Below are 15,310 nucleotides of genomic sequence, written 5' to 3' on the forward strand. Positions count from 1 at the left end.
CGTCAGTTCCAGCACCTGCCTTTAGTATACAATGTCCTGGCAACAAAAAGGCCCTTTTCAGGGCCAATATAATTTATTAAAGACTTCCTGAACGAGAACTAACAGCTGTTGACGGGTTTGTTCCCGGTACGTTTTATCATGAAACTACAATGGATGTGTCGGGACCCTGGTGGATTCGCCCTCAGGCCCCCAGAGTGGAAGGCTGGCACACCACCACCGAGCGTGCGGGCCGCCTTGGATGCATCGCGATCTCCGGCAGGCAAAACATTTGCGGTCATGCCTTGTCCAGAGCATCCAACAACAGGGCAATCCCGTGGCCAATCGGAGCACGTGGCGCCAAGTTTCCGTAGTTTAAAAATTGTGCGTTGTCGACCTAAACAACATTAGTAATTTTGGTTCCTACAGGCATCAGCTATCCAGGGTTAAATTTCGTGACAATTTTTCTTCACCCTGTATATACTTTAAGGCGTCTACAATTTTACGACAGGACGTACCACGGTTCTCTGACACTTTACAGTCCCCCCTGTCCTTCCAGTCCGTCCCTCGAGCCTGCCTGATGCGGAGAAAACTTGACAGAGAAAACTGCCTCAAACCAAAACCGGTACAACATGCCTGTCGAACAGAGGAGGCGGCAGCATCCTGACTAGTCGAGCCAGCAGCCAGGCGATGTTACACGCAACGCGTGTGTCCCACGGCGCTGAGAGTGCGTTACGCGAGGACTATTGGGAGTGCGGCTGCAGTGATCCAGCGTCCCGGGGCAGCGCTGTTCTGTCCGCCCCAGCAGCCGCCATCAATAACTCAACAGCGGCTCAAGTGGATTCCCGGTGAGCAATGGCCGGGATTTCCCAACGGTGCCCGCCCAATCTCGCTGTCTGCGCTATCCGCCTCCTCCAGTGGCCACTTATTGTTACCACGAGTCTCTCGCGTGAGGGGCGAACCAGTGGAGAGGAACGAACGACCTGCGGTCAGCGAAGCAGCTAACGCACTGGATTCCGGCACCGCGGGAAAGTGGCTGCGAAATGAACACGAACGTGTAATACTTGGGCCATGCAATAGCACGAGCCTTCGAGACACATCGAAATTGTGTGCCGGACTGGAGCTCCAGCCCACAATCTTAACTTTCACGAATGCTTTCATTCTGCGTATACCCAGCAACGGATGTGACTGAAATGTCGAGCATTTTTGTATTGACAGTTACAAATAACAATAACAATGCATCGCATTCTTCCAGTGTGTGCAATTATGTGGAAGGAATCTCTTCAGCCTGACCATGTGTCTAATACGATTGCGTGTCTCTTATAAATTTAAAATACTATTTGGTTGAAAAATGGAATATATCAGTATACGTCTGTGTTTTATTGTCTCTTTAGCACAGACACATTTCCCTAACAACGCCTGCGCTTATCCAGTCTCGCGTGAACAGTTATAATTGTTTCAGATCCACACAGAAATAACCGTTGCCACGTTGCGTTTCCACACTGATTAAATTGGTAAACACTGATCCCGGAAGCCCACTCATTTGCTTTCTACGAGCCAAATGTTTCTCCACGAAAATTATTGATTCAAAAACACGATAATGTTTCAACCTTAAATCTCATAATTAATCCTCTGCGCCTTTCCGCAAATGACTCACATTCTTCCGACAAACCGACGGAACAGTTTCAACTACTGATTATAACTAAACTAAACTCCTCCCGCACAGGCCATGAAAGTCCTAAGGTACCGACTGGCCGCCGTGTCATCCTCAGCCCACAGGCGTCACTGGATACGGACATGGAGGGGCATGTGGTCAGCACACCACTCTCCCGGCCGCATGTCAGTTTACGAGACCGGAGCCGCTACTTCTCAGTCAAGTAGCTCCTCAGTCTGCCTCAGAAGGGCTGAGTGCACCCCGCTTGCCAAAAGCGCTCAGCAGACCAGGTGGTCACCCATCCAAGTGCTAGCCCAGCCCGACAGCGCTTAACTTCGGTGATCTGACGGGAAGCGGTGTTACCACTGCGGCAAGGCCGTTGGCTCAACTACTCATTATACTTCCTCGCAAATTCTTGATTCTGATTTATCCACGATGCGGCTCCACGTGATAGCCCCGCGCTCGAGTTCAACGACTCTACTGCACACACCTAGACGGCTGATGACCAATAGCGATGGGGCATTGTTGTCCTTATACAGCAAGACAATGCTTCCTCAGAGAAAAGGTGCGCTCGGTTTGGAAGAATAAGTAAAGAGTACAATATCGATACCAGTACTCCTTCACGTTGCACCAGCAACTGTAGAAGTGTACCACAGTAGACAGTCGACGACATATAGGTCACTTGACAAATAATGTCCTGTATAAATACACTCCTGGAAATGGAAAAAAGAACACATTGACACCGGTGTGTCAGACCCACCATACTTGCTCCGGACACTGCGAGAGGGCTGTACAAGCAATGATCACACGCACGGCACAGCGGACACACCAGGAACCGCGGTGTTGGCCGTCGAATGGCGCTAGCTGCGCAGCATTTGTGCACCGCCGCCGTCAGTGTCAGCCAGTTTGCCGTGGCATACGGAGCTCCATCGCAGTCTTTAACACTGGTAGCATGCCGCGACAGCGTGGACGTGAACCGTATGTGCAGTTGACGGACTTTGAGCGAGGGCGTATAGTGGGCATGCGGGAGGCCGGGTGGACGTACCGCCGAATTGCTCAACACGTGGGGCGTGAGGTCTCCACAGTACATCGATGTTGTCGCCAGTGGTCGGCGGAAGGTGCACGTGCCCGTCGACCTGGGACCGGACCGCAGCGACGCACGGATGCACGCCAAGACCGTAGGATCCTACGCAGTGCCGTAGGGGACCGCACCGCCACTTCCCAGCAAATTAGGGACACTGTTGCTCCTGGGGTATCGGCGAGGACCATTCGCAACCGTCTCCATGAAGCTGGGCTACGGTCCCGCACACCGTTAGGCCGTCTTCCGCTCACGCCCCAACATCATGCAGCCCGCCTCCAGTGGTGTCGCGACAGGCGTGAATGGAGGGACGAATGGAGACGTGTCGTCTTCAGCGATGAGAGTCGCTTCTGCCTTGGTGCCAATGATGGTCGTATGCGTGTTTGGCGCCGTGCAGGTGAGCGCCACAATCAGGACTGCATACGACCGAGGCACACAGGGCCAACACCCGGCATCATGGTGTGGGGAGCGATCTCCTACACTGGCCGTACACCACTGGTGATCGTCGAGGGGACACTGAATAGTGCACGGTACATCCAAACCGTCATCGAACCCATCGTTCTACCATTCCTAGACCGGCAAGGGAACTTGCTGTTCCAACAGGACAATGCACGTCCGCATGTATCCCGTGCCACCCAACGTGCTCTAGAAGGTGTAAGTCAACTACCCTGGCCAGCAAGATCTCCGGATCTGTCCCCCATTGAGCATGTTTGGGACTGGATGAAGCGTCGTCTCACGCGGTCTGCACGTCCAGCACGAACGCTGGTCCAACTGAGGCGCCAGGTGGAAATGGCATGGCAAGCCGTTCCACAGGACTACATCCAGCATCTCTACGATCGTCTCCATGGGAGAATAGCAGCCTGCATTGCTGCGAAAGGTGGATATACACTGTACTAGTGCCGACATTGTGCATGCTCTGTTGCCTGTGTCTATGTGCCTGTGGTTCTGTCAGTGTGATCATGTGATGTATCTGACCCCAGGAATGTGTCAATAAAGTTTCCCCTTCCTGGGACAATGAATTCACGGTGTTCTTATTTCAATTTCCAGGAGTGTATTTCTTACAATTTTCTGTTTGCTACTGATGCTGATAAAATTTTAAAATACAAGTGTACTTCTTGAAACAGAACTAATAGTAATGGTTTTATTCGCGTGTAGTAAATGTTTAATAATATTTATTCTACAATTCCCCGTTTTACGAAATACACTATCTTGTAAAGTATATGGAAATACAGGACGACAATCATTGAACTGTGTTAAATAAAATCGTTATAAATTCTGAAAGGTTTGCATTGTGACGTTCAAAATGCACGATTGGCCACGGGCCATGCTGGGAATTAGTATGCGCGATATAGTCTGGTTTAGCGACGAAGCCCACTTACACTTGGATGGATTCGTCAAAAAGCAAAATCAGCACATTTGGGGGAGTGAGAATCCGTATTTCGAGACCGAGAAGTCTCTTCGCCCTGAATGGGTGACTGTGTGGTGTGCAGTGTCCAGTCACGGAATAATCGGTGCGATATTCCTTGATGGCACAGTGACTACCGAACGGTACGTGAAGGTTTTGGAAATGATTTCGTCCCCATTATCCAAAGTGATTCTGATTTCGAAAAGATGCGATTCATGCAAGACACAGCTCAACCCCTCAAAGCAGGAGAGTGTACGATGTGCTGCAGAAGCACTTTGGGGAGCGCACTCTGGCTCTGGGATACCCAGAGGTCACAGTCATGGGCTTCGATTGGCCGCCATATTCTCCGGATCTGGGAACATGCGACTTCTTCTTGTGTGGCTATATTAAAGACAAGGTGTACAGCAATAACCCCAAAACCACTGCTGAGCGGAAAACAGTCATTCAGGCGGTCATTGACAGCATCGATGTTCCGACACTTCAAAGAGTCACGCAGAATTTCGTTATTCGTCTGTGCCACAGCAACGCCAATGATGACCAGACATATCGAACATGTCATAACCTAAATCCGAAATCTGTAGTGACCTTTACATGTTGAATAAAGTGTGCGCGCGCCGTAGTTTGTAACTAATTTACGTTGATTTCATATAGTTCGTTGCTCTGTACATCAATATGTGGGCTACCCATCCTTCACCTTTGTGGTGGCTTGAACTCACCTGCAAACCCACTCAATGAAGCGTCTGAATATCTGTAGAGGAATGGTAGCCCATTCTTCCTCATGTGCCAAAATCAGATGAGACAGTGATATTGGACGACATTCTAACTCACCCCAAAGGTATTCAACCAGGTTCAGACTGGGTTTCTCAGCATGCCAGTCAACTTTCGGAATGTTGTTTCCCACGAACCACTGCCTCATAGATGTTGGTTTATGACAGGATGCACTGTAGTACTGATACAATCATCCTCTCTGAACTTTCCTCTGCTGTACGCAGTATACAGTGCTGCATAATAAGATCGAACCTTTCCGCATTTAGCGTCTTCTTTAGCCCAACAAGGGGCGACATGCCCTAACTATGAAAAAAAAACCCATAACGTAACACCACTTCCTTCATACTTCACTTTTGGCACTACAAATGATGGTAGATAATGTTCCCCAGGCATTCGCCAAACCCATACCCTTCCATCGGATTGCGACAGATTACAGCATGACTCGTCTCTACAAACTAATCGTTTCCAGTCATCCGCTGACTTGTGGCGTCGTTCTTTGTAGCACCTAAAGCGGCGCTTAGTAATGACTACAGAAACGTGTCGCTTGAGGGGCTGCTCGACCACTATATCCCATTGTTTTTAACTCCCTATGCACAATCATTGTGTTAGCTGGACTCCTGGTCACGCGTGATTCCTTCCGCTGATCTCATGAGATTTTTTACAACCGCCCTTCAAAATGCTAGGCGGCCCCTATCCGGCAATACATCAGGTCTGCCTGGTCGTCCTTTAGCTATGGTTATCCCTTCGCTTTTCCATTTCACAATCATATCACGAACAGTCGACCTGGGCAGCTTTAGAAGGGTTGAAAAGTCCTTGATGGATTTGTCATTCAGCTGACGTCTAATGACTAGTTCACGTTCGAAGTCAGTGAGCTCTCATGACCGACATTGTGCTCTTACTCCATCTCTGCTGACAATACTTCCCGCCTCCTTTTACACTGGTGGATCCGTCTCACGTGACGCCTAGTGGTTAATCCCACATTACTTAGCGAAGTGTGGATACTTTTGAGACCGAAAGCATAATTCAGTTTTTAACGTTCAGCTTTCTGTCAAAGCTCTGACAGAAACAGGAGCAGTAGCATTACCACAGTAGTGGTGAATTACCCTTAGATATCATTCCTTCCATCTTTGCCATCGATGGACGAAGACGTATCGATAGGAGAGATAATGAATGTCGTAGATTTAGCAGCTCCACCAAAACCGGTGGCAACTAGGCCGCAGGACCCCGCTACGCACGCTGGTCGGTTGTCTGGGGAACTGAATACTTCCTTTCCAGAAGGGGCACAGTCCACTTTTTTCCGAAAATGAGTTTGCCCATGAAATGGCTTCGATTGGGGTCGACACACCGTTCCACACAAAAATGCGTCAATATCGTTAATATTATGAGTAAAACGGATGTTAAGATAACCAGGTTTTTTTTTCGCCGGAAGTAGCTGGACCATGGTGTGTTTGTCAAGAACTATGTTGACAGTCCTCGTTCTGCTCTGTCAACTGTACCAATTGCCTATTCTGATTATTTTTGTGCATCATCATCTGTTAATTTGGTACAATAATTCTAAAATGAACCTGGTCGGCGAATATGAAAAGAGAAAAAGTAATGACTCAAGAGAGAGGAAAAAAATAAAGTGTGTTACAAGAAGAACATAATTAAAAATGTTAGAGATAAAGGAGAGAATTATGTTAGCTATACAGGAAAGAAAGTGCATGCAGGTAAGTTAAATGGACTTACTTTGTAACCAAGTATAATAACATCGTGTCAAAATAAATCACATTTCATAGGTGTTAATATTTCAGTGCTGTTCTTATTTATTCCATACAATGTAATCTATATATTACGATTCCAACCTCTCTTTCATGACTGCACGTGGAAACGAAAATGTTTTGAAATGGTACCAGAGGTTTAGCGGGTCAAAATTCTCATTCGCTTACATGAAATGCATACGATGGACGTCCTGGCATCTTCATACAGTGGCTCTTTGATACACATGAAATTCGACGCCGTCGACTAAAAAAAGGAACCTACAAACACAGTGCAGCATTCAAATAGCATGCTTTGAGTGATGATTATCAGCGGCAACAAGTGTGTGTCAAAGTGCTTTTGTCAATGTTTTCTGCATCTAAAAAACGTGTGAACAGAAACAGATAGTTGTGAACTGCAGAAAAAAGTATTCGAGACATGAGAGGCAACCTTGTATGCCCAAAGAGACTTAGTAATAAAAGAAAAATCTTGGTAGATGAGTAAATCAGTTCATTTCCAACAAAATGGTCACTATATCGGTTGCGCTGATTTTATTACCAATTTACGATCAAAATTTCAAGTTCTTATCCGGATGGCAACAAGTAGACTCTTGTAGTACACGTTAGCAATTGAAACAGAAACTGAGAAGCCTCCATCTCAGTAATGTACACAAATTACGTGCAGCTGCAGAACTCAGTGTTCACTCTGGAAGAAGTAATCGGTTATAGTCTGTTATCAAAAGGGAAAGTGAACAAGGGAATGAACATTCCAATACCTTAGCAATTCCACTACGTTATATATACAATGTTCAGCTGTTTGTTTCTATAGTTTAGGAATTGTTTTACACGGCGCAATTGACAATGACTCTATTTTGTACTCATAACAAAGAAATACTGCTGTTATGTATATTATCATGAGCCTTACTGACGTGCCAGCTGCGATAGAAGAGCTACCTGCGGGAGTCGGAACAAAAAGCACCCTCTTATTAAATTTTTGTTAGCATTAACAGATAAGAACGATTCAATAGACATTTAACACTTCTTTCCAATATGTGGACATTCTAATATGTCCTAACTCACATACCAGCATGATTAAGGAAGTTTTGAAAAAGAATGATGGTTTGTATAGTTTTCATAAAATAACAAACTGGTTGTCTGTAGCAGTTCAAAAAATAAAATCTCAGTTAAAGAAATACGTGATTCAATAGCAGTCAGAGGTCACAGAAGTGGGTGGGTGGACTATTATTAAAAAAACTGCATTTCTTAAGAAACTGCGAAAAAATCAGTGCCTCGAGAGAATAAGGCTGATTTTCTCATCCAATCATTTGAGAATTTCATTTACAGGTCAGACCTCTGAGGCTGTACTGAGGCCTTCACACACACTAATGGTTTGATGCAGTAGTGTACATTCAGGGCGGCCCACTCTCGCTCTCAGCGTGATCCAATATTGTCAACAGCCCCTGCTTATGCTAAGATCAAACACATAGAAAAACTCGTTCCTTATATCCCTACAGGAAATCAAGCATTCTATGAGGATATTACCTTGCCTTAGCTTATGAACGAGCAAGTAGCTAGTTACAAGTATGGTGATGAGTAAAACAGAGATATAACGAAGTATTCTGATGACATAAAAGAACTGAATCAATAATTAAATTAACATTATTTCTTGTTTCAAATGAATTTACGTTCCTTTTACAAAAATAAAAGGTGAAAAAGTGAGTTTTTATCCGCAGGACGTCAAGTACTTGCATTTAGGTGCCCATAATCCACACATATGACAAAAATGTGTGTGTGTGTGTGTGTGTGTGTGTGTGTGTGTGTGTGTGTGTGTTCCACATCTCCTCCTAAACCACAGTGTTGATTTCAAGCAAACTTAGTACACATATTCCGCATCAGCAGGTAACAATCGCTGTCGGTATAAGAACACCTGCCCATCATAATTCGGGAGATATGACTTCATAAATAATCAGATGCGTTGAAAACTACAGCACTTTGCATAACATTTAAATTTATTACTTCTTTGCTACTAATTCTATTCTCCTGCCTCGGGCATGGAAGTGTGTGATGTCCTTAGGTTTAAGCAGTTCTTAAGGGACTGATGACCTCGGAAGTTAAGTCCCACAGTGCTCAGAGCCATCATTCTATTCGTAACACATTTTGCAAAAATTATCCACATATGCCGTTGAGTGCACCTACACAAATACAGCATTGTATGAGACATAATTTAAGAGATATGGCGTCATAAACGCTGAGACGCGTGCAAAAATGCCGCAATATGCATGAAACTTTAATACATCTATTCTTTACTACTATGACACTCCTACAGTCGATTCAGCTTAAGGAAATCCCTGGAACGTGGTAGCGCTTTTGACAGCTTCCAACTGCAAAGCGCAATTGGCTGCAGGCGAAAACAAATGCCGTCTACAGGCGATATGAAGAGGCGTTGCCATAGAGTCGTTTACAAAATCGCGCTGTACACACTCGCTGGCCGGAGTGGCCGTGCGGTTCTAGGCGCTACAGTCTGGAACTGAGCGACCGCTCCGATCGCAGGTTCGAATCCTACCTCGGGCATTGATGTGTGTGATGTCCTCAGGTTAGTTAGGTTTAATTAGTTCTAAGTTCTAGGCGATTGATGACCTCAGAAGTTAAGTCGCATAGTGCTCAGAGCCATTTGAACCATTTTTTCAAGTGGCTATGCAAATGGCCTCTGGTTCGGGGTACACCAAAAACTTTTTACCCCATACTGCTAGCTGAAATAGGAACTGTGTACACAGGACACCACCACCTCCTCCTCCTCCACCACCACCACCACCACCACCACCACCACCACCACCACCTCAAAAAAAAAAAAAACGATCCTGCGCGCGGCCTTTTCAGACATAACAGTTACAGCGCATGTTTCTTTGTACGGCTGTTTCATAATTTCAAATGTGTTTTCACGAATACATGGAAGTGAATTATTTTATATTAGACTACAAATGGAAAGCCGACAAAATAATAGGTGGTCAATGCGGGGGTTGTCAGCTAGTTTTTTTTTTACATAAAATAATTTTGATTCATGTTTGTATGGTTGATGTATGTAATCAGATTACATCTTTCAGACGAAAATCACGTCGTAATTGGTAACTGGTAAAACAGAAGATTGTTTTTAAAACAGAATATTGTTTTTCAAGTTTTCTCGAAACTATGTCTATCCAACTAGGGCCGCACTGAAAAGGAGCGATTCATCTGCGAAAATCGACACAGCTATGAAGCTGGCCACAGAACCCAAATAGAACAAAGTTTTTCAAGTTTTCTCAAAACTACGTTTAATGGACTAAGGCCATACCGACAAGGAGCGACTCAACTATGAAGATCGAGTCAACTAAGAAGACGGCAACGGAAACTGCTGTAGAGCAAGCAGGACCGAGCTCCCTTTTCGGCACTCACTTGAAGCAGATCCCCGCCACCTGTGTTAAGCCGCTGTCTTCTCACCATCGCTGCTCTGAGATCGTCGCCTCGCCCTGCTGCATTACTGTACGCTGCCGCGGGACTTGGTCAGCAGCACTCGAATACAGGTGGCGGAAACCCTTCCTCTGTCTATCCGTACTGCCGTGGCCTACGTGATGCAGAAGACTCTGAACTTGCTAACGTTAATACCAAGTGTTACTAACTGCTTCCTGTGATAAACGCTGAGCTCCCGAAACTTGATGTTTCAGTTCGTTCTATTTCGTTTATTTCCTTGTAAACGTCACGTTTTCCTGAACACAAGGCCCTGGCGATTTAAGGTGTATTCATATATTATGGCCGGATAGCCGCGCGGATTACCTCACCACTTACGAGAAATCTGAGAAGGCGCACCGGCCCCCAATGGAATCTACCTGGTGGATTAACGACGAGGGCCGCTGTACCGACGAGCCTGGATATGGTTCTGAGGCGGTTTCCCACAGCCGACTATGCTGGTGCCCATGGTCCACCTCAGTTACACTACGAACAAACATTCCCACACCTTCACACGGGATAGCACCAGATGACGCAGACAGCTGGAGTACACAAATTCCGTCCCGGGAGGGAAGAGTTGGCGACAGGAAAGCCATCCGGCCATCCTCTGCGACTAATATTGCCAAATCCAGATCACCGTGTCCACCCCGAGAATAGAACAGAATAAGGGCACGAAACAGAAGAGAAGAAGAACCGCAATTGTAAAATTGATTGTTTATTGCTTGAGATTACTGCAATCCTACACTGAAGAGCCAAAGAAACTGGTACATCTGGCCAACGTCGTGTAGAGCCGCCACGAGCACCTAGAAGAGCCGCATCATGACGTGGCATGGACCCGACTAATGTTTGCAGTAGTACTGGAGGGAATTGACACCATGAATTCTGCAGGTCTCTTCTGAACAGCACATTGCAAGGTATCCCTGATATGATCAAAAATGGTTCAAATGGCTCTGAGCACTATGCGACTTAACTTCTGAGGTCATCAGTCGCCTAGAACTTAGAATTAATTAAAGCTAACTAACCTAAGGACATCACACACATCCATGCCCGAGGCAGGATTCGAACCTGCGACCGCAGCGGTCGCTCGGTTCCAGACTGTAGCGCCTAGAATCGCACGGTCACTCCGGCCGGCCCCTGATATGATCAATAATGTTCATGTCTGGGGAATTTGGTGGCCAGCGGAAGTGTTTGAACTCAGAAGAGTGTTCCTGGAGCTATATGAATACGCATGCCTCCTATACCTGTTTCTGCAGGATTCATGGTGTCTGTTCCCTCCTGCACAACTTCAGATATTAAATGAAATGATAATTAAGTCAAGACCCTAAGCTACCGACAGGCGTTGATACACATCAACGGGGTCAGATACCAACTTCATATAGTTACGGCTAAACGGCCATTGACCTTCTTCTTCCGTGCGGAAGCACACGTATTGCCCGAACTCTTACGGAACTCGGTAAGATTGTCTGCCGCAAGTAATGAGTGTAATCAGCAGGGGCACTACGAATGTAGGGTGTGGACATTAAGTTGGGAATGTGCGTCTCAGGGGGAGTGTGCAAGGGATAAGTTCCTGCAGTCATACTATCCTCTGTGCCCTCGGTGGCTCAGATGGATAGAGCGTCTGCCATGTAAGCAAGAGATCCCGGGTTCGAGTGCCGGTCGGGGCACACATTTTCCACTGTCCCAATTGATGTATATCAACGCCTGTCGGCAGCGTAGTGTTTTGATTCAACTATAATTTCGTTCTAGAGCGCCTCATGGTCACCGATGGTATCTGTTCTTTCGGACATCTTCATATAGTTCAGATATTAGTCGAGTCCTTGCTACGCCGTGTTGTGGCATTTCTGCGAGCACGCGGGGGCCGTACACAATATTAGCCCCAAGTGTACCAGTTTCTTTCTCTCTTCAGTGTACATAGTAATCGGGTTTCAGAGAATGTAACGCGCGTGTATTCGTCTCTTAAAGATAATACTTGCAGTAGAATTCCCCACAGTTTCATTTCAAAAAGTATACTTGGTACCGACATTTTTCTAATTAATATAACAAGGGGATATACCGTATGTCGTTTAGTGAATCCGTTCTCACAATTCTGGAAATGACTGACGATACGGGCGCAGCTAAATCATCCTGTACAGTAAAATCTGTCTTTTTTTCTTTTTTTCCTTTCTTGTTTTCTGCATATGTATAGTTCTAAGCAGAGGTACTTGCCATAGACGTAGTTTCCTACTGAGGAACAGCAGTCTAGGTCAGAATTACAGGTGTCATTCCCTCTGCATATTGTAGTAGAAGAAACTGATTTCGATGCCATTTTGCCGAAGAGCTACAGAGAAATCTATGTAGCCGAGCATTTAACCATCGATGATAATTTTACAAGATCAGCTCACCACTGCGACACACCCATATGCGTCGGCAATTCGATTTTTGCTTGCTTCTACTGGTAGCACCCATCCCATTTTGTAGCCTTCGATTGAACAGAAATTACAAGCGCCTCAGATTCCAATGAAACCTATCGCTGGTGGACTGCGAGACAAAATGTTGCGTTTTGGATGCGACTCGCTTCATCTTGCTCTACACTTAAGGGTGGCAGTCGTATTAGATGCTGTCCTGGTGACCGCACCCCACTCTGCAATAGTCAGCACAGTGGACAAAGCCAGATACCATGGTTTGGGGAGCACTATTAAAAACGACTTGCGAGCACGACTCCAAAGTACAAAGGGCAATGTAAACAGCAACTATTACATCGGAGCGGTTTTAGAGCCCTTCGTATTTGTCGTCAGGCAACTACGTATTCCATTACTGATCTTTCTAAGAACGAATGCTACTACTGCTTTCCTGGCCTATACGGTGGCCTGACATTTTGCCCATCTTACATGCCTGGCCCGCAATTTTTTCGTCATAGTATTCTGCCTATAGTGCCCCATGCATCGATGCAACCTGAACCAGGGAAATAATCCGTCCGGCTCTGTAGTGGAGTTTTCATTGGTCTAATAATCTTTAGGGTAGTGTCATCCCATTCCCAGTCGTCGTGGAAATTATTTCCGAAGTGTCAAATGAACAATCAGAGCACTATTAAACAGCGTCTGTGGGGAAAAAAACTACAGAGAAAGTACTCACCGATGAGTATTAGGACAAAGGCGGGGTCGAGTGCGATGTTGGTCAGGCGGCTGAGGTTGTTGAAGGTGTCCTTCTCGGTCCACGCCCAAATGCCCACGGCCAGGATGCTAAGACCGAGAAGCTGGAACACAAAAAACACAGAAAAATACAATCGTCAGAAGACATAGCAACATAGGAACAGCGGCTAAATTTGTGTACAGTCCCTGCGAACGATGAGTATTGTGGCAGATTGTGCTGCACTGGTTTCTTGGACTACAAGATCGCAGTAGATAATTTGCACATCACATCAACTGGACGTAATTAGATACAGTTGTGATAATTTGGGGCGACCGGTTCGTGCGTATAACTGAAAGTGACGAGGGTGCAGTGGCGAGTCTCGATGTTGAGGAAAGTGCCTGATTTTCTCGTCGGCATCTGGAAGCGCCACTGTTTAGTTTGGTAGCACAAGACTGCAGGCCGGTTAGAAAGCATACAGGCAGGGTCCATATTATAAAAGCTGGTACGTACATGTTGTGAGACCTGCGTACCTTTCCACATTCTTCACGTTACGGAGACATGGATACTGGAAGCCTAATGAATAAAAAAATAAAGAAATAGGTAATGCAAAACTAATATACACCAGAGATAATGATAGTTAACATCAAAAAGATGCAGCAATAGATATGCGTATAGCCCAACACCATTCGACATGCAGAAATCTAGAGTAGTTCTTGAACCAGCAGTGAATGTCAACTGGTTGATAATGATGATTCATATACGACGCTAAAACATTAAAACAGTGGAAGCGTGAATTTGGAATAAAATATCTACAATCGCTAAATACTGTTAATACTGTTATGATGAATGTAACGACTTGCAGTTGTATCTAAATACCACGTCACGAGTTGACAACAAGAAATAAAAATGCCCTCTGAACTGATGTACAATTAAAAATAAATTATACACCAATTTCACGTTTTACGATATGTCATTTCTACGATATAAACAGTACTGAATGTGTAAAAACCTGATCTGCTGTAATAGAGAGCTATTCTCATTTGGTTAAACAAAAAGGCAATAAAAATGATCTCTAAAGGCGAACAACTAATATTGTTCTACAGCATTTGTCATTTATAAACAGCAATCATCTCCCTTTATAGTTCAATCTACACTGTCGCGTCATGTTAGGCACTATACTTCCACGAATGCGAGAAAACAATCATGAAGGAAAATCGTATCCCCGTGTTCAGTGTGGCATGGAATCTGTGAACGTAACAGCGCAATCTGCTTTTCTGCTCCGATACTTTCACAGGCGAACGAAATTTTGCAGGTCAGAGCCACTTTGCCGGCGTAACTGTGCTCTCTCGCCTCGGAAATTGTGCGTCCGGATTGAATTCTAGCTCGGCTGGCGCGGACCGTGGACCGTGATAACAGCCCGCGAAACAATAATCGCTTTTCACGTTGGCGAGCGCTGCGAATGCCCGCAGCAGAGCGGCCGAGTTATAACTTGCACGCCACCGAACAAAGCAGTTACACCGCTTTCAGTCGGCGATACGATGCCGGGACCATAACGGACTACTCAAGCAATTGTGCAGTCGTTAACCTCTTTTCCCGACCTCTTTTCCTAGAGTCTTTTGTCGTCTGCTAGAAACTGTTTCATTAGTGTCTAATACCCCTATTAGCCGCATTCTACGAAGAAACCAATTTACAGAATAATTGCTATTTGAAAAGCTGTCTCAAGAAAATAAATTTTAACTAGGAAGTTGCACAGAGAAGACTTCTAGTATGTATCTTGTGAAGCACCCAAAATTAGGTTTCTACTAGGATTTGCGATGATCATTACTTTGTAATGTCAAAAAGTTTCTCCTGCTTTGGTAGTTGTCTAATCTACTAGCAAATAGAACAGAAGCTCATGGTGTCCCTGGAGTAGACATTAATATTACAAGACGTGATAAAAATAATTTAAAGTAAGATACGATACGTGTATACCTCTCTCTGTTTTCAATAACTAGCTATTTCGCACGTCAGAGATACTTTGACGGCGGATTCCTGTTGCCTCGCCTCGGAACATAAAATGTCCTGATATTTTTTTCTGGTGAACATCAACAAAAGCAAAACGAGGA

General features: G+C 45.4%; 1 protein-coding gene across 1 annotated transcript in view; it reads right to left on the minus strand.

Annotated features, from left to right (window-relative positions):
• Positions 1-15,310, minus strand: part of LOC126195672 (tetraspanin-17) — a 141,838-nt gene that overhangs the window by 108,012 nt on the left and 18,516 nt on the right. Inside the window, exon 2 of the mRNA XM_049934298.1 lies at positions 13,209-13,341. Within this exon, the coding sequence (XP_049790255.1) occupies positions 13,209-13,341 (133 nt within the window). The remainder of the gene's footprint in view (positions 1-13,208; positions 13,342-15,310) is intronic.

The sequence above is a fragment of the Schistocerca nitens genome, chromosome 7 (assembly GCF_023898315.1).
Source record: "Schistocerca nitens isolate TAMUIC-IGC-003100 chromosome 7, iqSchNite1.1, whole genome shotgun sequence".
NCBI classification, from domain to species: domain Eukaryota; kingdom Metazoa; phylum Arthropoda; class Insecta; order Orthoptera; family Acrididae; genus Schistocerca; species Schistocerca nitens.